The sequence below is a fragment of the Triturus cristatus genome, chromosome 11, assembly GCF_964204655.1.
Source record: "Triturus cristatus chromosome 11, aTriCri1.1, whole genome shotgun sequence".
NCBI classification, from domain to species: domain Eukaryota; kingdom Metazoa; phylum Chordata; class Amphibia; order Caudata; family Salamandridae; genus Triturus; species Triturus cristatus.
Window position 1 is genome coordinate 633387369 of NC_140594.1, and position 25071 is coordinate 633412439.

Sequence of the window (25071 nt, forward strand, 5' to 3'; positions counted from 1 at the left end):
AGTTTTACCACTTTTGAAGATCTGCCATCTAGTTTCTGGATCCCCAAGCACAATTCCTTTCAAATATCTTCATTTGAGTCCTAACTGGTGTCATTCATTGGGAGTAATTACTGATGGAGAATACAATGGTTACGCTTTTTTGCTCTTTGTAATGCATCACCAATCACTTAGAACTACTCGGTGAGAGGTCAGAGGAACCTAGGGACCCAGTAACTTCAAACACCATTTTTTGAAATCTGCAATCTGTGTCAGCACTTGAAACCCACTAACCTCTAGATACAATACTTTAGCAGAATATATGCATTTCCTGAGATAATGGCCAAATAGTGTACTTTGGAACAGAACAGCTGTCTTGCCCTGAATGTAAGCAAGCAGGCAACTATTCTCCATATGCTGGCTACCTGTAACTCACTGAATACTTTCTGGAAGTAGATTTCCCAGACATCGATGAACATTCATAAGGAACGCCGGGCCCAAATTAAGACATATAATATTTTGGGATGGGATTTTAAGATTTCTATAAATCTCCAACCTTTTGATCCTACCATTTAGCAATGGCTAGACTAACTATGAAAAAAGTGTAAACTAATCAGCTTGGCACATCAATCTACCACTGAAATAAGGATTTATACGCATTACAATTACTTAAAAAAATATTATCCATTTGTTGTCATAACAGGCGTAGACGCAATACTGAATGGAAAGCATAGCAAGCCACTTTAAATCTATCAGGCTGAATGGCTGCTTCAGATTGGGTTCTAATTTTTTTGTTTCCCACATACATTTCATTATTGTATTTTAATCACTTGTATATATTGTGGTCCTGCTTCTCTCAGTTTCTCTAAGTTTATATTGCTTTGAAAAGTTATGACAATAAACAAATAGAAAATTCTCGAAAGAAGGTTGAAACTTCCTGAAGAGGAAGTAATAAATGTTTTCAGAATGAATCCTGGTCCGCATTTTACCACAGTAAAGCAGAAATCAATGGATGTTCTACAGTAGATGACATTCTCTTGCCAGGGAATCAATGTAAAACAAATGATGTTAATCAGTATGAAAATGTCATGCAAAACAAACTATTTTGAAATAAGAAAGTATGATTTCTTAAACAAATAGATTACTTAATATCTTCAAGTCCTGTAAAGAGTCATGATGCGCTTTGTTAACATTACCAATTTCAAAACTCAATGAGAACAATACTGTGCCACACGTACATGCATTTAATGTAATAGAATGACATTACAAATGTATATTATGCACGCTATGTGCTTAAAAAACAAACAAAAAAACGCTTTCTTACCTGCTGACAAATAAACTGCCATGAACTGCTCACTTCCCAATATGGATACTATACTTGAAGAAAAACTCCACAACACATACATATTCGCTGCCATGTGAAACAGGGAGAAATGACTGAATGTTGACAGAATCATTGGTAGGCAAATAGTTTCTACAAGATAGAAAACAAAAAATTAGCTTACATGATATTGCAAGGCTTTTAGAATAGGAGGCAATCAAAGTTAGCAAGTAAATTATTCTAGAATTTAAAGTTCCGGAATGAACTAAAGGAGCAACGTGTATGAAATGTTTAATCTCCAAAACATCCCTTGTTTAACAATTTTGGAGGACAGAGTGAGTAGTGTGGAGTCATCTGGATTGGACATGGTTATCAATCTCAAGAAGCACTGAATTTGGTTCCATAGGAGGAACCCCAAAAGCAGGAGTCATCTCTCCCACACCCAAGAAATTTAGTGTCCCTGTATCTATCCCTATTTCAAATAAACAACTGCTAGTTTGAGGAAGGCATGAAATAACTGTATTGAGATGACCAATTCCACTACTAGAAGTAGAAGCAACCACTTTAACTGCCAAAGAGAAAACAATATTCTAAAGAAATTCAGCTGCTTAATGCCACTATGGGATGGCACGTTAGCAATCACTGGCCTCTGCAGCCAGGCCAGGAACGCCAAAAAAAGGACTTTGTCAGCCACCACCTTGCCTTCTGCCCTAGGAACTACATCCCCCACAACCCTCCACTTCTGCAATGTGATATCTTTAGGGGCATAATCAGTCTTTTAACATGCAAGAACTCAAGGCACAAAGAGGAAAGACCCTACAAGCATGTACCTTTTCTACTACTCACAAAAATGCAACCTTCGCATTCTCAAACCAGTGCCAGCCACATGCCACCAAAATATGATGCTGACAAGTCTACTGAAGTCATGGTGAGAGTGGAAGAGACATGACAAAAACTCCACTTTAGTAGCTGCACCGTTGCAAAACGAAGGACCTTCAGATCAACTGCTACCGGATACAACTTGGCAACTGATATTCCTTGCAAGGGAAATACTTTGGCAGCAGGTGTAATTCTATTCTAATCCCTGGTCTTTGTTACCACCACCTTCTACAACGTTGCAGACTCTTGCACCAGACACATGGGATACTCAGGGCACGTTCTTTGGGGGCGCTCTACACTTATGTTACATAAAAAATCCATCTAGCATTGGCAGGGGAGGATACCTTTAGGATCTATTCAAGAAGGCTAGCTGGGACTGGCCTACATTCAGAGAGCCAAAACAATTAGACCAAGAAACAGACAGTCCCTTGAGCAGTCACTGTACATTTAAGGTGCTGGTACATGTTGAAAAGTAGTTAGTAATGACCTTTACATGTCAGACTGTTGCACCTGAGTAAATCAAATTATTTAACTTTTGCAGAAACTCTGACAATCTATGCACCACAATAGATCCAGTATGCATATACAAACCCAGTAAGCAATTACTTACTGGAGGCTGGGTTAGAAGTGAAGTACTTAATCATTGTGCGCTGCATGGACGGCACTTTCCAGAGACAGAATACTACGACATTTGCTGCTATGATGCCTGTAAAAGAAAATCAAACTAATTAACTTATGCATTGTTAATGGATATTTTTACTAAGGTGTCTAAAGAAAAAAGGTATTGTGGACAGCGCAACACCAGAGGATATAAAACGGTTGTTAAGATGCAAGATAAGAGTAAAACATCCAACAAAAGTCACAAGACTGTATTTTATAAGACTGAATCCAAGTTTGCACAGTTACATGAAGCCATGGAGTGGTAGCCACTTATGTCAAAAGAAGTACTTTTATGGAGTGTACTCCCATCACCCGTCTGGGTTTAGCACTCTCTTCCTGAGCAACATACAAAGTCATGTAGAGCCCTTGTAAGGAGACGTATGACATGGGTTTCCAGCACAGGCAAACATGCTGGGGTGCAATAATGATATATTGGAAATACGTATTGCACAAGGTCATAGTGCCAAAAAACCTTGGACTCTTCGCGATGCCAGAATTAGATTGACAGATGGTGGAGTAGGTGGAACCATGGTCCTAATCCACTTCTTTAGCAAGAGCATGACAGTGGTACTGTCCCTACAATTTTCAACCACTTTCTCTTTAAAAAGAGAAAACGATCTTAAGGCAAACACTTGCTGTCAATTCTAGTAGGTAATAACCTTTCTGTCCTTCTCCAACCAGAGCATGGGGACTGCCATGAGCTGCTCAACAGCCGAGGAGTTAGTTGTTATTAAGGACATCTCATGAGATGGACCAGGGAATGGTTATTTCATTCTCATCTTTGCATCTGAGAACTACACTAAAGCATGAAGCCAATAATTTGAGCTTTCCCTAGAACCAGAGCTCCTCTAGCTGCCTGTCAATTGGACTACAGTATTCTTTAAAGCAGATTCACTCTTGAGATAAGAGAAATACATTCCCTTGAAGGTAACCAGAAAGGTATTTATTCAGGTTTAATTTTTTTACTTAATTTGGAATAGCTGGGCCCTTGGATGAAAATTATATTTTCAACAAGGATACAATTTAGGGCACATTTGGATCAAATACCTGGTATGTGGGAAAAGGAACAAATAAAACTCAGTACGACCCATCTCTTTGCCAGGGTCGGGGTGAGTGGTCTTGCAAATGGAGTCTGGTGACAAGCTCGGAACAATGCCTAGTGCCTTTCTAGGTTTCTTCCACTTTGCCTTGTACATTAATTGGAGCTTAGTGTGCATCGTTGAATTTCACATTGCAAAAGTTAAGAATAGGTCAATACTACAACAAATAATCCAAAAGAATATAGCTAAGGGAATTGTATAGCTTATGTCTCGAGGCATTCCTATAGCAAATCCTTGTTAATCAGAAACAATTTCCAGACAGGGATATTGCCAAAGTATGAAAATGATCAGCAACTAGGACTGTACTGGGAACAATATGTTAAGCTCTGGGACAATAAGGACAAATAAACAGAAAAAAACACCACAGGACCTATCAGCGTAGTCAGTAAAAGACATCTGGTTCTAAAAGTCTTTCTTTAAGAATTATATTAAACTAACAGCCCTCTGAAGCGGTGGGCCGGTTGAACAACACCGATCTTTAGAAGATAGGTTTGTGAATGGGAACCTTCAACTTTCAACTCCAACTCTCTGGACAATAAAAGTGACATATCTGAAAAGTCCTCAGTGCTGAGCAGGTAAAGGTTATTAGAAAATAAAGGTGTAGTGCTGCTAAACTGGTCTTTTGCTAGAGCACTTCTCATCTTTCACTGGGCCCTAACCAAGCATAAGCCTCTACACGCCTTTTTACCATCTGTTTGAGGATGAAGAAAGGAGTGCATTATTTTCCGATCCTAATGCACATAACCAGAATGCTTGATGAGACTGCATGACTGGACGAGTAACATTTTGGGACATTAATTTAAGGTCAGGTTTATTAATTTCAAGAACCTATGAGGTTCTTAAAATGTTTAATACATTGGTTGCCATGAAATAGATCAGTGCATGCACTTTCTCTACATAACTCATGAAAAAGTAATATGAACAAGAACAATAGAATCCATTTCACAGGAATGGAGAATGGTTCAAATGAGCCAAGAATGAATGAAGTGGAAGTCTGAACAAACTCACTACCAAAAAACTGTTGCCTCTATATGTGTGCAATAAACGTCTACTCACTCATCTCCTGAAGCAATCGGATACATATTTGAGGAGAGTATAAAAAGAGGACCTTCCTGTGAAAGTCTTTAGGCTCAGGTACCTCAGTCTCGTCCTTTTTTTCCAGAAAACATTAATGTTGTAAACATCCACAAATGACAGTGTGTCTTTTAGAGGAAGGTTTACAGTACAGGGAGAGACAATGAGTGCCACTGTGGAATTTGGGTTGTATCTAACCAATAGTTTTCTGTGTTTGCTCAGCAAAGGGGGGGCAGGTTGCATCTATGGTATTCCAAGTGGAAGACAGCCTTTGTAAACATGAAACTAGAATTATGACTGTTGTACTAAATACTTTGTGATGTCTTAAGAGTAATATAACAATAATGGAAGAGTAGTCAAAGTCTGGATAAAAATCACAAATATATCAATATATATCTGAACCAGATCGGACACAATCAGACAAGGCAACCCAGGTACTTTTTAAAATATGGTGTGAAATCAATGTGATCAGTGCGTTCAGGAGAATTATTGTTTAGTATACGACAGGTTTGCAATCATTCTCAGAAAATGGCTTCTCCTGCTCTATCCTAGTCATATAAGCTGTAGTGGTATAAATCTTAGCAACAAAACTATATACGCAATATTTCACACAGAACCATGATTTGTGAGTAATGTTTAAATTGTTGAAAGAGTTTGTGGGGACAGGTATAGCTACATGCTAATTCCCTGCAGCTATAAGTTACCCTAATCATAAATGTAGAACCAAAGCCCTAATCATAAATTTAGAACCAAAGGCAATACTTGTTGTTACTTGTTAGGAGCCAATCCTTTAACACAGCAAGTTTAAACAAACCTGCCACTGTCTGTTGCCCTTCAGTCAGGCTGTTCCACCACTTGTTCACCTACAAATGCAGAACAATCATTAATCAATATATACATGCAAGATGATCTAGTTTCAAAATTAATTTTGTAGTTGGTTTTAGTGGAGTGAAATAAATACAGCAATCAATTTTACACACTCAGTATACAAATCTACATAACAGTTCTCTTTCTAAGACAGACTACCTCTGATTTACATGCTAAGAGCTTGTCCACAACCAACGATGTAGGAAATGCTAAAAAAAAACTTGGTGCGTTCTGAAAACGTGTGATTGAACAACAGATCATTTGCTAGAACAGTTGTGGAAAGCTCCTTACTCCAAAGTTTTGCATATTGACAGCTATCTAATTCTGATTGGCTATTAATTTGGCTTGTGTCTGGGGACTTAAAATAAACTCAATGAATTCTAGGAAGTGGCTATGAGCTGCCGCAGCATGTTGTCCATGAAGGATTCCTGGTTCGAGCTGGCATGCCATCTTATGCACCCATATGTGCATGGCACATGGGTTGTTGCTGTTTGAGGTACCAACAAGTCAATCAAGAAGGCAGCAGATGAAATCTGAAGAGGCAGTCAAAAACATGCATCCTATCCTGTTCACGTGAATAAACATTTACAAGATTAATTTTGTAGAAGCAGACATCATTAGGGGGAAGCATCATGTCGCTGTATGCTTATCATTTACCTTACATTGACCCTAATAAGGAAAACTCACAGTCCCTCTCTTTTGGTTTTCATTTCGAGGAAATCGTTTTATAATACTATCGCTTTGAGCTTCAAATTTTTCATCTGACAAATAGGAATTGGTTTTATGATGTTAACTTGAGTTTTTTTTTAATTAAAATGTATTATGCCCATTATCAGACTGTCCGCATAGCAAAACTAGTTAGAATGACCCCACCTTGTGTTTCTTTACAGAAACATGGCTGGCCCCCACTAACCATGCCATGATTACTCTGGCGATTCCAGAGAAATATAAATGTATTCACCTGGACCGGGATAATTAAAAAAGGAGGAGGAATTGCCATTGCCTTTAAAAAAGACCTAGAGGTGAAATGGGTTTTCTCGGTTTGCAATGACTGCATAGAACTTGGGATTTTTAAAGTCGCTGTTTCCCCTTCTGAGACCTGGTATGGAGCCTTAGTATATCGGCCCCCAGGTTTAAAAACGAAATTTGCAGATATGTTAGTGGAACACCTTGCTCTCCATGTATTGGCAGCAAATACCTTTCTCCCGTTGGGAGACTTTAATTTCCATGGGGAAAAAGTGGATGACCCAGATGTAATTAAACTATTTGCCTCCCTTAAATTTATAGGCCTTACTCAAAAAATTATAGGTCCTACCCACAATGCTGGACATCTATTGGACCTTGTATTTTCTAACTCTGACCGGATTCAATGTGATCTCCCAGACCCTCTTTTTTGGACAGACCATTATATGATTACGATCCACATATCACTCTTGGTCGAAAATTGTGTAAAGCGTCCCCTCAAACAACCCCAAGACCAACGAAGGATGTGGTGTAATCTCACCCCTGTGGCATTTAAAGAGGTTTTTTCCCTTGATCAATCAGGTTATACTATGGCTGTGACCAAACAATGGGAGACTTAATACTGCGTTGGAAGTAGCTTTCGACGCAGTTATACCTAATAAACAAATGAATCCTGCCACTCGAAGAGCTTCGACCCCCTGGTATTCAGGGGAATTGAAGCTAGAAAGGGCCAGCTGTCGGCGTCTGGAAAGGCGATGGCGTACCGACAAGACCGAGGAAAATAGGGTTCTGTCTAAGAAGGCATTGTCTAATTACCACCTGAACTTAAAAGCCGCTAGACAACAATTTATTATCAGCCATATTGACAATGCAAGTAATTCTCAGAAAACACTGTTTAGTATTGTCCGGGACTGTCTCCCCTAAAGCCTGCAGACAGATGCCCCAGGAATCCCAGGAGCTATGTGATTCCCTGGCCTTCTATTTTTGTGAAAAGATACTAAATATTTATGCCAATTTTCCTCCCTCTACAAATTCTCCTGTGGCTTCTTCTCAAATACCCCAGGAACAAAATAAGATGGCAGCGTGTTCCTTAAATTGTTTTGAATTAGTCACAGCAGAGGAGGTCATTAAAGACCTCACGGGGGCCAAATCAGGATCACCGTTGGATATTTGCCCACCCAAAATCATGGCTTCACTGGCACTGATCTGTGCCTCCGCGAGACATATTCAATCATTCCATCCTCTCGGGTACCATTCCGGCCGCCTGGAAAGAGGCAGTTGTTCGCCCATACTGAAAAAAGCATCTGCAGACCCTTTGGTCCTAGGTAACTATCGCCACATTTCCCTGTTACCATTGCTAGGAAAAATACTGGAAAGTTCCATCAACCGACAGCTAAGTTTGTATCTGGAGGAAAATCACATTCTAGATCCCTCACAGTCTAGCTTTCGACCAGGCTTTAGTACAGAAACCGCAGTGTTGGCGGTAACAGACGCACTTAGACTAACTGTCGACAGGGGAGGCTCAGCCATTCTGATCCTCCTTGATCTCTCCGCAGCGTTTGATACAATTTCACACTCGAAGCTGTTGGAGAGACTCCAGGATTGTGGCATTAAAGGGACAGCCCTGAAATGGCTAAAACAGTATCTGTCTGGTAGAACCCAAACTGTTATGTTGGGACCGTATGCCTCAGGCAAAATGCTGTTGGATAGGGGAGTTCCGCAAGGCTCGTGCCTGAGCCCTACCCTTTTCAATCTATATATGGCTCCTTTGGCACAAATAGTCGAGCAGCTGGGTTTTGAAATTATCGCATATGCCGACGATACCCAACTTATATATACCATTGGACCTAACCCAGTACTCGACAAACTCCGTTTTGCCTCCGGAATGCTTACCATCTTTGACTGGATGACAAGTAATTGCCTCCAGCTCAATCCAGGAAAAACAGAGGTTATGCGGTTAGGCAAAGCCAAAAATAGCTGGTCGGACAACTGGTGGCCTAGTCAATTGGGTCACCCCCCACTCCTAAACAGTCTGTAAAAAATCTCGGTCTACAACTGGATCAGGCCCTGACCATGAAAGATCAGGTAGCGGCGACAACTAGCTCTTGTTATTATGGCTTAAGGCTGCTTAGGAAAATCTTTCCCTACTTGCCTACCTCTCAGCGCAGAACCCTTGTCCAGGCGATGGTTATTAGCCGTCTAGACTATGGGAATGCCTTGCTGGCTGAAGTGGGACAAATTCATCTGGCGAAACTACAGGTGATTCAGAACACAGCAGCACGTCTGATTTTGAACCGCCCTGCAGGCTTAGCTTGAACCCCCCTGCTGAGAGAGCTGCACTGGCTAAATATAAGAAACAGATCCTTTTTCAAGATCTGTTGCCTTACCTACAACGCTCTGAGGGGAAGAGGTCCTCTCTACCTTCGGAAAAAATTTGTTAAATATTCTCCAGATAGGAAACTTAGATCCAGCTCCTTAGACCTCCTTCAAGTCCCCAGAATTTGTCTCACGCGTACGGGAGGCAGAGCTTTTTCATATTTAGCTCCGAGCTACTGGAACAAGCTTCCTATAGCGGTTCGTAAAATCCCTTCATTTACCACCTTTAGGAAACATCTAAAAACTTTCCTGTTTTAATGTAATCTCTCTCGGAGCTAGTCTCCTTCTACCCCTCAGCTTAGTTCTCCCAGTCAGCGCCTAGATGCCCCAGGGCGAGTTGTGCGCTTTATAAAAATCCTTTAACATAACAAGTGGTTCATTTTTTGGGATCTGTATAGTAGAGAGGCAAGACACTCCATGAAAACACTAGGGACATAGTTTTACAAATCTGTAGATATAGAGAAGAAACACATTACACACACACATTTCACTGTGTACCAACCATAAACTTTGTTGAAGTGCTCATGGATCTGAGCAATACCACCATTTGTGAAATTGGGCTGCTGAGCCCACACCTAATACAGTGGGTCTATCAGGTCACACTTTGACTAAAACAGAAGAGAACAAGAATGAAAATTATGCGCTCAGCTGTAACAGTGGCACAGAATTGGGGCCACAGTCCCCAACGCATCTTAGAAAATATCCTTTCCTAACCCATTGCAGAGACAATACTTACTCTAGTGGGTTTCTCACACCCGGGCACACCGGTGTCAATGCATCTTTTGAACTACTGATGGCTACAACCCTATGCATGAATATTTCTAATTTAATTCAAAAAACAAAGTTCTGTGCAAAGATTCACAAATTTGAAAAACGTGCTTCCAGTTATCCTTAATGTAGTGTGTTTGAAGTGATACGTTGTCATTAGTTTTACTGCTACCCGGTTTAGCATTTGTTAAAGAAACACAAAACTTGTTTGCTAAAAATATGAGCCATTTTATAGTTAGTACAATATTTTTTTTTCCTTTACCACACTGGTTCAGAGACAATTATCGTCAAATGATATACTTTTTTCTTAATTTACAACTGATACAAGTAGTCAAGCAGCTTAAGCACTTTTTCACATTAATACAGCTGGGTAAATCTAAATTCGGCCTAAAATTAAAAAAAATATTGTGCATTCAAGCAAAATTCAAATTTTCTCTCAGACTGCATGCTCTTCACAGGACATCAGCATTCTCATGACTACCACTTTAATGACAGCACTGCAATATCTTCAGAAGGATCTCTGAATAGTGCACAATTTCCAGTAAAGCATGTTTCTACGCTGTTTTTGCCGCTCTGAGATTTGTATCCTTTAAAGGTGAGGTTAGAAATTTTACAGGCTGAATTACAGAAGATGAAATTGCAAACATTTTGTCTGACCCACATGACAAAGATGCGTTCTCTGTGTGGCTGGTTAACGATGGACAGGAACAGCAAACTATACATTAACATTCTTAAAATGCTTAAAAATGATGAATAAATGTCCACAGGGCTACTGAAATTAGTTTGAAATTTCATTACCTGTTTTCTGAAATCCAGTTCTTTATTTGGCTTCCTGCTATCCAGCCAATCTGCCTGTACCTCATCAAAGTAGCTCTGGACTCTGAATTTCAGAGCTTCATACTGCCAAATAGAAGCAGAAGCAAATGCACAACCTGTAAACTAGATGAAAAAGAAAAAATGAAAAAACTGTTTCGTGTGAGGAAACAAAGCATAGAAAGTGTGTGTCAAGCAGCCAGACGACAAAGAGAAAAGACATATGCAAAGAAAAATAGGACAGCAATAGAAAAGAAGAAAAACACATCACACTGCGAGATCCTCGGCACCTGGGAGATAACCTCTACATCCTGGAATAACCTTTCATGACTTACCTCTGTAGGATACAATGTGGATATATTGAGAAAAAGGTTCCTGGCTGGTCAGTGACAGAGAAGTACCTCCACTCAGGTTAAAGGTCACCTCCGCCCAAAAAGTTAACCCTTAAATGGAGATGAAGGTTGATTGTGGCTTGGAGTGACAGATATCAGCAAGCACTGCCCTCCCGAATGGTCTGGTCAAACTGGCAGGACTAGTGGTGGCAGACAAATCTGGGCTGCCAACAATCTAAAGGTCCTTGCAATTCAATGGTTTATCCTTCCCAGTATGACTGGGCTTGAAATGTAGGGTCAGGGAGGTATTCCAAAGGATTCTACGGGACATGTAACCACGTGCCATCTGTACAACCTTTGAGAGAATCCCTGACTTTCGCCTTCCACCACGGATACTTTACAAACATGTATTCTTCAAGACTGCTGATTTGCTGTAGGGTGCAGAGATACTGAGAACTGTCACTTTCCTCGGGAAAAACGGTGTGTCCTCCTCAGCCTGCTACATATGAAATCTTGCTGTGGGAGTCTTGTTCCAAGGTTCACTTGCACTATCGGACGAAAATCCTTAACATGAAGACAAACCACAAACAAGAAAAAACTATCTGACATGACCAGGAACATGCACTTGTCTTATTCAAATTGCCTGCTCCTTTACAGACCTCACCTAACACATAGTTTATACAAGTTTTGGGTAACTGGCAGTTAATTTCCTATTTTGTGCCCACTTATCATTTCCTTGCCAAAACAAGGTGAAACCGCTGTATAATCTTAGACTGTGCAGACGTTTCCTTTTCCCATCACACAAACTTGCTGCCCTTACTCACTACAGTGAACAAGATGCAGGGTTATTTCTACGTGAGCACAGTCTATAAATAGGGAATAATATTAGGATAGCCTATAAAACATGAATATGTTTTTCTGCATGTTTTAGGTATTAAAACAATGCTAGTTTAGTAGTTAATGGAAGTGAAGTGGGAGAAAGGAATGTGTTTATCCTGTAAGCATCTGTTCATGGTATGTAGTGCTATAGATTCACATGCTCTGCATACTCCTGCCATCTAGCGTTGGGTCTGGACCTGTGCAAGTTGCTTTTCTTCGAAGAAGTCTTTTGGATCACAAGGTTGACTGACTCCTCTGGTAATGTGCATGGGCACTGACTCCATTGTTATATTGTTTTCCCATGGGCGGGTGAGAAAGGAGTGTAAAGTATGTGTAAGTAATGCAATGACCATACTAAATATATAGTGAAAACTAGTAAATTCAATGAACTGCAATGGCCAAAGGTGCATGGGGAGGAGGATGGGCACATGTGAATCTACAGCATTACATGCCACCAACAGATACTTACCAGGTAAGTAACAAATTCCTTTCGATGGCATGTGTAGCTGTAGATAAACATGCTCTGCATAGACTGTAAAGCAGTCCCTCCTTATAAGCGGTGGCTAACCTGTGGGTGTTGCAGTTGTTCGAATAACAGTACGTAGCACGGCCTGTCCTACATTGGCTTGTTGGCATGCTAAAACATACACACAATAATGTTTGGTGAAAGTGTGTGGTGAGGACCATGTAGCTGCTTACATATGTCAGCTATGGGAATTTTTCCTAAAAGGGTTATGGCTGCTCCCTTTTGTTTTTAGTAGAGTGTGCTCTGGGAGGAACAGGGAAAGGTCTTTTGGCCTTAGCATACAGAACTTGAATGCATTTTACTATCCATCAGGCAAAGCCTGATTTTGATATAGGGTTGCCTTTGTGTGGTGGTGAAAAGGCGATAAAAGGTTGTTTAGAGTTTCTGAAAGTTATAGTTACACCAGTGTAGAACATAAGCAGTCTTTTGACAACTAATTGATGAAGAGTTCTTTCCGCAACAGAATCAGGTCTGACTGTGTTGTTGACACTTATAAAGAGTGCTGGCTTTGATGAGCCAGTCATCCAGGTAAGGGAATATGTGGACATTTAGTCTGCGCAGATGAACTGCGACTACTGCTAGGCATTTGGTGAACACTCGAGGTGCGTTGGCTACCTCGATTGGCAGAACTTTGAACTGGTCATGTTTGCATCTTATGACAAATCTTAAGTATTTGCGAAGAGCTGTGTGTATTAGTACATGGAAGTAGGCATCCTTTAATCTTTCCCCTGATAAAATTAACAGATATTTTAACATTGCCACCTCGGTGTGCCCGCGCTGTGGGCATATGCTGTGGTCTTGCGGCCTCCTCCAAGATTATTGGCGCAAGGTCACCACATCCCTAGCGCTCTGCACAGACACAGTTTTGTCACTGTCCTGGGAGTTTTGTATACTGGGGATTTACGCGAGAACCAAGAAAAACAAAGTAACGTCACAGTTTAAGGACTTGGGGTTGATAGTTGCGAAGCGCCTGCTTACGAAGAGATGGGAACATTCAGACCCTCCTGCGCTGATCATCTGGAAACGGTCTCTTGTGAACTGGGCCCAAGCGGAGAGCACGGCATTACATAGGGGAGAAACGGCAGGGCTACGCAAATTCCCCATAGCGCAGCACTGGGATAATATACTTTCCACACTTAATGGTGATAGCACTGATGACGCGGATGACACACACCAGGTTAACACATAATACGCATGCCTGCGGCCATGGTGCCTGGGAGATGCGATATTAGCGAGAGAGACTTACCACACGTCGGGAGCTGTGACAAAGCTGTTCTTGGATATAGTGGACCACATACCCCTCCCTTGTCTATCAGAACACACTCTGACACTCCATTGCCCCTCAGACATCTTCACAAGTTTGAGTCTTGCTCCTATACACTCCCCCACTGCGGAGGCAGTACCGCGCGGCCCTACACGCAACCCAGCGAAGACTATTACAATTCTAACTCAATGACAGCCTTTTTTTTTCTGTTTTAAACAGATTGTTAGGAGATGGTTATTGGAAAGGAAATGTCTTATTGGTGTACCTCCATCCTCTTCCCTTCCTTATTATGGCGGAGTATTGTCAAAGGGGTGCTAATCGACTATACACAGATTTCCACTACGTCTTCTGATGGTGGGAAGGATGTATATAACCATGCTGTTTAAAATAAACAATGATGATACATGATGCTAGCAATTTGCACTACTCGCTAGAAATAATGCTGTAACATTTTGAACAGAAGAACATGATGTGGCATAATCTGCAATTTGTTATATTTATGAGGTGAGCGTTGCGACATGCAATACCCGGGCCTTCACAATACGAAGCAACAATCTACTCACGGATGCCGTATGATTGCAATAAGCAAATATCCACACTATTTTTTTTATGTAAATGATATTGTATTATCCTGCAGATTGTAGGAAAGCAAAGATTGTAAGAAACAATACAACCAAAACCCAATAAAGATATTTAAAAAAAAAAAAAAAATGGAAGTAGGCATCCTTTAGGTCTAGCATACCCATAAAGTTGCCCTGTTAAAGAGGCAGAATGACATGCTGCAAGGTAACCATGTGGAAGTGTTCTGATAGGAGCATTTGCTTAAGGGCCAGAGATCTAAGATTGGCCTTAAAGACCTGTCCTTTTTGGGGATTAGGAAGTACAGAGTATACACCTGAACCCTGATGTTAAAGAGGGATGGGCTCCAAGGCACGTTTGAGGAGAAGAGCTTGTACTTCTTGTTTGAGAAATGTTTGATGCTGGTGTGATAGCCTGTGAATGCAAGGTGGAATGTTGGGTGGTATGGTAATGAGCTCCAGACAATAGCCACGCTGGATAATGGCTAATATCCCCTTGTCTGATGTGATGGGATTGCCATGTGGGTAGGAAATGGTTAATTCTGTCCCCGACAGGTACTATGTGTTCGGAGGGAAGGGTAGTCACCACTTGGTGGAGGGTGTTGCTTTACCATGGGGAGTGGTGAGGGGTGGTAAGGCATCCTTATGTCTAGGCCAGGTTACCTCTATAGGAGCCTGGATAGTAGCCCTTTGAGCAGGAGCCCTGACCTTGCTGTTTTTATTGGGAGGTGGAGGCCTCAGAAGAGGTAGATTTTGAGGCTCGATGGTAGCCTGCCTGATGAAAAAAAAACATGAGTAGCAGGTGCTTGGAGGGCTCCTATAGCTTTGGCCGCCTCAGTATCATTGTCTATCTTTTTTTATGTGGAGTTCACTTGAGGACCAAAAAGATGTTCCTTATCAAAGGGCATGTTTAACACCGCTTGTTGAGTCTCAGGTTTAACCCCAGAGATTTTAAGCCAAGCGTGTTGCCCTAGGCGTTACAACCCTAACCCTAACAGGATCTTTAACTATGTTATCAGTATGCCTAAGCATGCCTTTTAATTTAGGCAGCCCTATGCGTGGTGGAAACAGTGTTGAAGAGGAAGACATCCTTTAAAGGCTCTTTATGGAGTTCCACATCATAAAATGCAGCAGCCCTTGCTATAACCTCCTGGTAAGAGGCAGCAACTTCATGTGGAAAAGGGCATGCAGGATAAATATCAGGATATGCGTCAGCAGGGGGGTGGGTGTCATAGATGTCCCAGGGGTCATCTCCCATGTGCGCTCCATGCCAACCAGTATCTGACTATGGAGACCCTTGTGGTGAGTATTCTAGTGGCTCTTCTGTAGAAGATGGTGGTGCAGGAGAGTGTGGTAGTGTGGGAGGTGGTGGGGGAGGTGGAAGGGGTGGAGGGCTATTAGCCTTGTCCATAGTATTCCTCTTAGGAGGGAATGGCATGTCCAAAGCCTCTTGAAAGGTAAGCTTCTCTTTAGTTGGTGGTGGAGAGGAAGCTGTTGCAAGGATTTGTCCAGTACCAGCCTGGATATGGGTTTTCTTCAGGTGTGTGCCCAATTTTTCATGTAACTTATGCAGGATGGGATCCACCTTTGGTTTGGGGCCGGGCTTGGAGCTCAGCTTTGATGTTTTCTGCAACAAAGCTTTCGGCTTCATAGTGGAATGGGTGCCCGTTGTCGAGGAAGATGATGGAGACTGCTGGCTCGGCACAGAAGATCGACCTGTTGCTGGTCTCGGTCCAAGGAAGCTGAAGTAGATGATTTTGGCTTGGCATGTGCTTTTGGTGCTGAGCCCAAAAGCAGGTCACCGGTAGCAGTTTTTCATTGGCGACCATGGCTAGTGGTGGCCTGGGGACCTGGGGACCTGGGATTCTGAGACCAGAAGTGTCATTTTTGGGGGGGGGGGGGGGGGGGGGGGAGGGGGCTGGTCGACATGAGCAGGGGGAGCCGTACTCAAAAGGTTGCTGAGCTGATGAAATGTCCTATATTTCTAAGTCACCCTCCATCTTGGAGCCGGAACTTTCATCGATGGAGAAGGACCCTTCCTCGTCGACCGATGTCTGCTCCTCCAATATGTCAAGAGTGTCGTCGGGGGCTCTGTAAGACATCTTGAGGCGACAAGCTCCAAGATTCGAAGGGTCTTTTTGTAGAGGAATGACTTGCACGTGGTGCAGAGCGCTTCATTGTGCTCGGGGGACAAGCACAAGTTGCACAACGATTGAAGATCTGTGAGAGGATACTCCGCGTTGCAACACGAGCAGAACCGAAAGGGCGTACGTTCCACTACCAGTGGAGCAATTTCAGGAAGACTGGTAACAATGTGGAAGGGAGGCCCCGAAGGACGCTGCTCTGAAGTGGCTTCGGTCGAACGGAGTCGAACCGGTGGAGTTTTTTTGTAATAGGCACAGATGGAGAAGCGAAAAAGATAATACTGTTGAAGATGGAGAAAAGAACCGGAGAATCGAACTGAAACACAGAGCGGAGGAACACACGTCCAAACCTGAAAGCAGAGAAAAAACAATCTAACAATAGTGTCAATGCCCATGCAAATTACCACTGAGGGGAGGAGTCACTCGCCCTTGTGACTCGAAAGACTTCTATGAAAAGCAACTTGCACAACTCCAGAAAACACTAGGTGGCAGGAGTATGCAGAGCATATTTGTCTACAGTCAAAGTAATTTGCGACATTCACCAATGTTTGGTCAGATGTGGCAACCAGTATAATAAACTGTGTTACCACAGTCTGCAACCAAGTCACACAACTACATACTCCTGTCAGAGTGATGACTTGGGAGACTATACCTTAATTCTTGCCTTATCATTCTTGCCTTATCATTGACCTAACATTGATGCTTCAAAGTTCATTTTGAGACCACCCCTTTTTCTCGGTGCCCTCTTGATGAATCAAACTAACCATGACTCTAGACTGGGCAATAGACCCATCAGGGCACTTTTGCAGATTTATAAGGCCAAGTGTATCACTAAGGTGGCCTATGGCAGCGAGATCTGGGGTTATACTGAGTACGAGGAACTCCAAATTGTTGAAAACATCTTCCTAAAATGATTAGTATTTTTACCGCAGAGCATCTCTCCCTTCATAGCCAACAAAGAATTGAGGATGGTTTTTCTTTCTGATTTGTTGTCTTACCGCCCCCTATCACGGTGGATGAAAATGTGGCTTAGGAAGGGAATAGCCTTAAGCAAGGACATTTTAAGTGATTGCCTCTCTCTGGACCACAGTTATAGTATCCCCTTGGCTTACGTATGTCAGGGAATGCTTTACGGGCTTGGGAAGGGATAACCTATTTACCAACCCTGAGAAAATTTGTAGGCCCTTCCCAAGCTCGTGTTGGGTGAAGGAGAACTTTTTTTAAAAGCGGTGGTTGGACAGGGAACAAGTGGAGCTGAGGAAGCCCAGTGTCCGTAGGCATTCTTTATTGAAAACCGCGCCATCGACCGAGCCTTACCTTTTATGGTTTAAAAGCAGCCATGATCGGTTTTTATGATCTTACTTGCTTGTGTCATAGTCCATCTTATTATTTTAATAATCCAGGTGGCTGTGTTTGACGAATGTACCGTTAGAAGTCCTTTATATGATGTACATTGAGTGGTTTTTAACTTAATTTATTCCGGTCTAGACTCAATAAAAGCACACTTTCGGACTAAAGTTATAGTTTTATTCTATGTTTGATGTACATCTGTTTAGCGATGTGGGTTGCAGAAGTGAGCAAAATTTCCTATAGAAGCAAAAATGATAAAACAATTAATCTTTCCAACCTCTTACGTATTTCCAGCAGTGAACGGATTACCATGCTGGAGCTTAACTGAATGAGCTAGTAAACTGCCACATTTCTTGAAAATCGGTCTAAAGGGTGAAAAGTTATACGCAAATCAAAAAATGCCTTTTTAATGGAAAGTGCAGCTAAACCACAATAGTGACCACCACTGATATATATTATGCATACACCCCTCCCAAAAAAAATCAACAACAAAAAAAATCACTAAATCTGCCTGCAGTGCTGCATTGTGATAGTCTATCCTAAGTAGTGACTCTGCATGTACATAATGTGTTGTAATGACTTGCATTCTAGTGTACTACATGGTAGTAGCATATCACAATCTTATGACTTATCCAGATTTGAGGGAGAGTTTGCTTGGAAGGGTTCAGGCAGATAAGGTATTACGCAGGAAGCGGGGCTAACATATCCAGTTTGAGGCGCATTAATGAGGGTAGCGATGGCGTCGAATGCTTTGCTGGTTGGGGAAGAGTGGAGGACATAATGAGGTTGGAGGATTGGTTGATGGATTAAAACCGGTCGGAAGTTTTACTTTAAACCGATGATTGATGTAGCCTCTTTGTATCTGAAAAAGCTTCAAACTAGCATAAGAAGATAAAAGAATCTTTCGTCCTAAAAGGTACGAAATCGTAAGGGAACAGGTGCGTGAATAGGATCACGCAACAGCAAAGGCGGAATTCGACTTCCCACCTGGGCGTTTGAGATTATTTTTTGTTGGGAGCAACAAAGAAATAAAATTATGATTTTTGCATACGTTTGATATGCATTGCTCTTTATGGTTGAAATGGTTTCGGCGATCAACAATCACTGATGTAATGCTTATTGTGTAGATCTTGCAGGCTCTATGGAGTATGTAAAGGCTTTTTTATATCGGTTTATTTGGCATGGAACCGAAGCACGAATGATGGAAGAAGGAACAATGACGTTATCTGCTTCTTGGCTGGATGAATTCTACACAAAAATAAAGTAGAACTGTGAATTCTCATAGGATTTAAGATTTGCTCTCGACTGTTGACTGGATAAAGATAGACAACGTTTTTTCCTACATTTCTGGACTTCTCTGAGAAATGTAGTTTGATTAATTTTATTGTTGCCTGCTGAGAAGAATAAAGAAAGAAAATGTATAATTATTCTCCTTACTAGAATCTTAGTTTTCCGTGTTGAAAACAAGGACATTTTACACTGCCCTTTTGTAAACCACTCTCTTGCACTAACGTAATCATGTTCACTTTTTCATTCAGGTCAATTTTTAATCTCCCCAAACATGTCTTTTGGGAAGTCCCATCATTTTCGATCTAAACATCTATTTAAATATTCCCACCTCTTCCCTTTCTTTACACACCCAACATATTATAATACCCATTATCTTTCCTTTCTTCTCGATCTCAAATTATCTCCCTCCATCGCTCTAGACCACAAACTGCTATGCCATTTCATGACAAAAACCTTGCACTGCTATGATAGCCCTCCTGCAGACATGGGCAAATCTGAGTTTTACTTCTGGAGGGTGGACTTAAGTGACCACTAGTTACACTGGAAATGCTCTGCCTTTTCTACACAACCTTTCTAAAAATGTGGCTATTTATCTTTTTGCTCTCATGATTTATTCAAAGTCTTTCAGGAACCAACAAGTGATCATGTAAATAATTCATTCGCCATTCATTTGTATGTGATAAAAAAGCTGGCAAATTTTTTGTCCTCCGTCAATAAACATTTACTCATTATACAACAAGTATAATCCTAGTATGAGAGAAAAAAGGGCTGGTAATTATGGTTGTTAGTCCCAGAAAAATAACTGTACTCAATCTGAGTGCATAGATGGCCTCAAGAAAATGAACATTTTTTGAAAGGAGATGTAAAAATCTAGGGCCATGTTCACAATACGTAGCAAATCCTATTGAAAGAACTAGTACTTGCAGTTATTTTATAACTTATATTTAAGGAAGTGGAAAATATGACAGGATAAAGGTTTTCCAGCAATTTTAAGTCTATTAAAAGTAAGGCGAAATTCGCAATTACTGGTGTTGGCCAAGAGAGGGAGCACTGAGAATGTGTGGAACAGCCACAAAATGGTAATTTCGAGGCGGCCACAAACTTTCCAAGCCTCGTTATAAATGCACATGTATTTATACACCAAAAAAGGTTGGATTAAAGGTTCCCTTAAATTATGAAAGAGCCTCCTACAGACCAAATCTTTGTTGGGCGGTCTGTAACCATTGGGAATCTGCTTTGCCTTAAGTAATGTTGATTCTGTGTTATTAATTCTTCTGTCACAAAGCCCTTCTATTGACACACCTTGTCCTGGGTTGGATACAAACAATGGCTATTAATTAATATTTTTCAGGTTATGACGGTTTTGGCAATTTATGTTTAATATATGCTTAGAGATTAAATATACATGAGCATGTACTGCTAATTATTTCGCTGAGCACTGACATGTATGGTGCAAAGCTTTGTCAAGCTGACGCGTTATTTTATCATTACCTTGCACATGTATAGTTACAATTCCAACCATAAACTAGAAAATGGGAAACACTTGGGTCACAGATGTAAAAAAAAAAACTGAAATATATAAGCCCCAGATTAAAGCAACTGTAAAACGACTCCATCTGCTGCCGAGGGATGGTGGGACTACTGGCGAATTGGGAACACAGACAACACTTGAGTTGCACTCTTCCTAGCTATCCCGAGGAAAAATATGGGGACTGAAATGCAGGTCTAGACATCAGCAGACAATAGAATATGGGGTTGGGGGGGGGGGGGGGGGGGAGTACTAACCCCTACCTAAATTTTTTGGGAGATCTTTCTTGTTCACATTCCTTATAATTGCCAGTGCTAATGCTTCACTTATTATTGCCACAATTGCGTATACATTTCTAATCTCTAGTTGAATGTGTAGTGTAGTAAAGAGTTGTAACAATATTATTGTGCAGTTTCTTGCCTTCCAGAACCCAAAGTGGGGGCTCCACATAAACAAATAACCCTGCATGAGTTTCGGGCTTTCATGGAGCAGTCTTGATAGTGCCTCAGTCTATGTAATTTAATGTACAGGGGGTCAGTGAGACCCTTGTCTGCAATCCCAGCTCTTTTGGCCCGCAAGTTTAAGAGCCACAGGAAACACAACCAGCGGGCCACGAAGCCTCAAGGCTCACATTACTCAGTCGACCGCAAGATTGGGGACTCTCCAGCAGTTCCCCTGTAGCTGTGCTTCAGTCACCATGACTTACACGTTGAAGTCACAGCCTTTATCAAACTCCACTACACTCCCTACATTTCAGAGCGCCTGCTTCGCTCCCCTCTCCCTAAAGACTTCAGGCCTTCATTCTGAGGAGGATGGGTGTAACAATGCGATATTCCAACACCCAGTATTACCGGCATGTGGCTATCAGTAACTTTAGTAAACACAAATACCATGGCATTATGACACTGTTCGTGAGGGGTCTCTCTGAGAAATTGGGAATCACAATGGTAGTCCAATTTATTGCAGCAGATTGCTGTAGTCATTCCCATTTTCTGACGGTTTCCATTTCAGAAATGTCACTAGCTTTTAGCTGGAGAGTTGTTCAGAGTGGTAGGAGGATAGTGAGAATGTAGCATTTGCATTGGGCTTTAAATTCCTGAACAGGAAATTCCTTCTAACAGTAGTCTTAGAAGCTTATAGAACCATACACACTACAGAGAACACACCACAGTTTTTTTCTTCTGCAATCTCCAGGGTTAAAACTCTCCCCTGGATAATTTTATCTTAGTACCAGGACAACCTGTGTCTGGGCAACCGTGCACTTTATAAATGTACTATCAACATAATAACGATAATACTAATTATCTGCTGGCTGGGCACCGCATCAAAAAGGAGTAGGATCACAATTCCAAACAAAGTGGTGCGCTGCCTCATCCCTAGAGAAGATTAGGGAAAGGCGTTTGAGATATGGTGCAGACAGAACAGCAGCTATCAGTCTCCTCTTACAATAGCGCATCAAGAAATAAAATTTGCTTAAGTTAAGGCAAGTTTCAATTCTATTAAAGGACACGGAGGCGAGGATTATGCTTTTCCTTCTTTGCTTTAATCCCATTAACATAACACAGCAGCCATTAAAGAAAAGCAAACTACTTTTCTCAGGAACACCAGGGAAAAAAAACTACAAGAGTTCAACAGTCCTTCTTCAATGCCCAAGACCAGGTTTCAACAAAGTCCTCTGCCGCTGCCTGCTCTTCCTCTTCCTTCGTGCGAATTACGCCAATCCTTTTCTTCATGCATCCTGTTTGGAACCATCATTCCCTGTAGACACAGTCAGTGCCCATTCTGCTATGAACTCTTGTAGAAAAACGTTAACAGGTCTTGCAACACTCCGATCAGATAACCAATAAGGTTATAACAATCCCACGTGCCCACATAACATTTCATTGTTAATCTCCTCGTATGCCTTGAGACATTTTCCCACACATAGCTTGGGAGATTCTGTTACAGCTTGATAAGAAATCGTGCGTGTATAGCACTTGGAGTGTCTGCTTACTGTGAAAACTACCCCTTCAGAGGAAAACACCCTGGCCGTGACATCCGAAGCTCGCACGTCTGAAACCCTCCTGCACTAGATAAGACACAGTAACATTGCCAACATGGCTGAAAGCTCCTTCTGAGAAAAAAAACGGCTCAGCTGCCAAGACAAGAAGAGGTTCAGCACCAGATTAACGTCCCAAAGCACCACATAACTTGGTTCTGGAGGAAGAGAGAGAGATCAAGCCCTCCAAGTAATCTGCAAACAACAGGGTGTTCACTAACTGGAGCTCCATCTAAGGGAGCATGCCCTGCTGGGATCACTGAGGGAAAAGCACCTCCACTAAACTTGAAAGGAAATTATGGACTTGGACTACATCAGATCCCACGGGATCCACACCCCGTCGCAGACACCAACACACCCATCTCGTCCAAGACAAATGGGGAGCGTTTATTTGTGCTGTCCACCCAGGCTCTAGACAGGAGGGACTCAGAGTGGCTCGAAAGGCCTGGGAGCTTCCAGCATTGCCTGTAATCTGCCACGCCAGGAGCTGTAAAGAGCCCTCTGCCACCAGCTGGTGCGGCTCACGATCCGGACTCAAGAGAATCTGATTAAAGTAGTGGGGGGTGGAGTGGGGGGGTCAGAATGGAAAAGCCCTAAATAAATCCAGACAAACCAGAAACTACACTTGTGACTTCCAAATGGGCTCTATGACGAAAACCTCTGCCTTTTGCCTGCGAAAGTGAGCTGACACTCGGGTGATAATCAAGAAGCGGGGAAAATGCAGAACCCCTCTCCAGATCCCAGTCTTGGAGAGAAATGCACCTGTCGCCTCCGCTAGAGGGTCAGGTCTTGAACTGAAGAAACGTGGTAACTGGTGATCGTGGCAAGAGGTAACAGGTTGATGGAAAACTGACCCCATTTGTCGGCTAACACCTGGAATACATGCGGATCCTGTTTCCAAATATTTGAGTCCTGAAGTTAACGCGAGTGCCAGTCTGCTACCTGGTTCTCCTGGCCTGGGAGGACCTTCTCTGTGACTGAGACTGGATTCACCAGGCAGACGTTCCAAAACTCCTTTGCCATGTTGCTAGAGCTTGTCATCTGGTGCCCCAAGAGTGATTGATATATCTCACTGCTGAGACATTGTCCATCTTTAACAGGACCGAGGAATGATTGCGATCTTTTGTCCAGCACTGAACTACGAAGGAACCGACTAGGAGCTCCAGACAATTTATGAGCAAATGTTGTTGTAATGGAGACCACATGGCGGCACTCCGTGGACAGGGCACAGTTAGCGTTGCCCATGAAATAAATATCATGCTGCAGCCATCTGGAGAGAAAATCTGGGGCAATGAGGGAACCCAATGCCTTAGCCTCTTCTGCTATGTCTAGTATCTTGGTCATAGGACCTATGGCATCTAAGTTTATCTTGGCAAGAACGCCACGATCAGTCAATGCCCTTCTTTAGATATTTTACAAACTGAACCAGGAATGTGGCCATCTTAGTGTCTATATACGGGATAAGGGTCTCTTTTCCCTCCAGAGTGGGGCAGGCAAGTTCCCCACTAAGGCGGTTGTGGGCATCTTTCTCTTGGGCTTTCTAAGCCAAACCCCAACATATTTCGCCACCTTATCGGCTGTAGGGGGAGCCCCAATGCCCCCACCGTCCCGCCGGCTCCCCGCCTTCTGCCGGAGCTGGCATTGCTTTTGAGAAAGGGGAGCAGCTAACATGCAGCTCCTCTTGCCCAAAAGCAATCGGCTTTGCTTCATTGAAGCGAAATCAGGTTTCCTGCTCTCGCTTCAATGAAGCAAAGCAGAGTTTGCTATGGCCCTGCCATAGCAAACAGCAATGTCCCGGGGGTGGGCACCCTGGGACATTGCAAGAGCCGGCCCTGGGGGGTAGGCGGTCCCCAAGGCCATCAAGGGATCCAGGAGGGGTGCCGCGCGGCCCCCCTCTCTCCATTTGTAAAGCTCCGGGGAGGTGGTGGTGGCTGTGGGTCCGTAACAGACCCCCGATTTTGAATAATTAGTGCCCCGGGGAGGCAGTGGTCCCCGGGGCAGTGCGGGGGAGCAGGAGCTCCCCCACACACATTTACATTTTTTTAAGCCCCGGGGAGGTGTCAGTCCCCGGGGCTTGGGGGGGCCTGGGAGTACCCCCACCCACGACCAATTAAAGAAGCCCAGGGGAGGTGGTGGTCTCCCGGGCTGCTTGGGGGATGCGTGCCCCTCACATATAATTAGCATCGCCCGGGGAGGTGGCAGTCCCCGGGGCTGCGGGGGCCCCCGCAGGCCCCTGCTATTTAATTTTGGCACTCCTCCAGGGGCTCATTAAAATGAAGCGTGAGAGCCCGCCCTTCCTTTTTTTGCCCCCTTGACAGAATTCTGCCGAATTTGATTTCTTTTTA

At 42.6% G+C, this 25071-nt stretch overlaps 2 protein-coding genes across 2 annotated transcripts in view; one reads left to right on the plus strand and one right to left on the minus strand.

The window, feature by feature from the left end:
* Positions 1 to 25071, plus strand: part of LOC146785206 (claudin-15-like) — a 404144-nt gene that overhangs the window by 44386 nt on the left and 334687 nt on the right. The gene's annotated exons all lie outside the window — the stretch shown is intronic.
* Positions 1 to 25071, minus strand: part of PARL (presenilin associated rhomboid like) — an 86570-nt gene that overhangs the window by 33229 nt on the left and 28270 nt on the right. Inside the window, exons 4-7 of the mRNA XM_085634109.1 lie at positions 10783 to 10923; positions 5825 to 5873; positions 2787 to 2882; positions 1301 to 1450 (exon numbers count right to left, since the gene is read on the minus strand). Of these exons, the coding sequence (XP_085490235.1) occupies positions 1301 to 1450; positions 2787 to 2882; positions 5825 to 5873; positions 10783 to 10923 (436 nt within the window). The remainder of the gene's footprint in view (positions 1 to 1300; positions 1451 to 2786; positions 2883 to 5824; positions 5874 to 10782; positions 10924 to 25071) is intronic.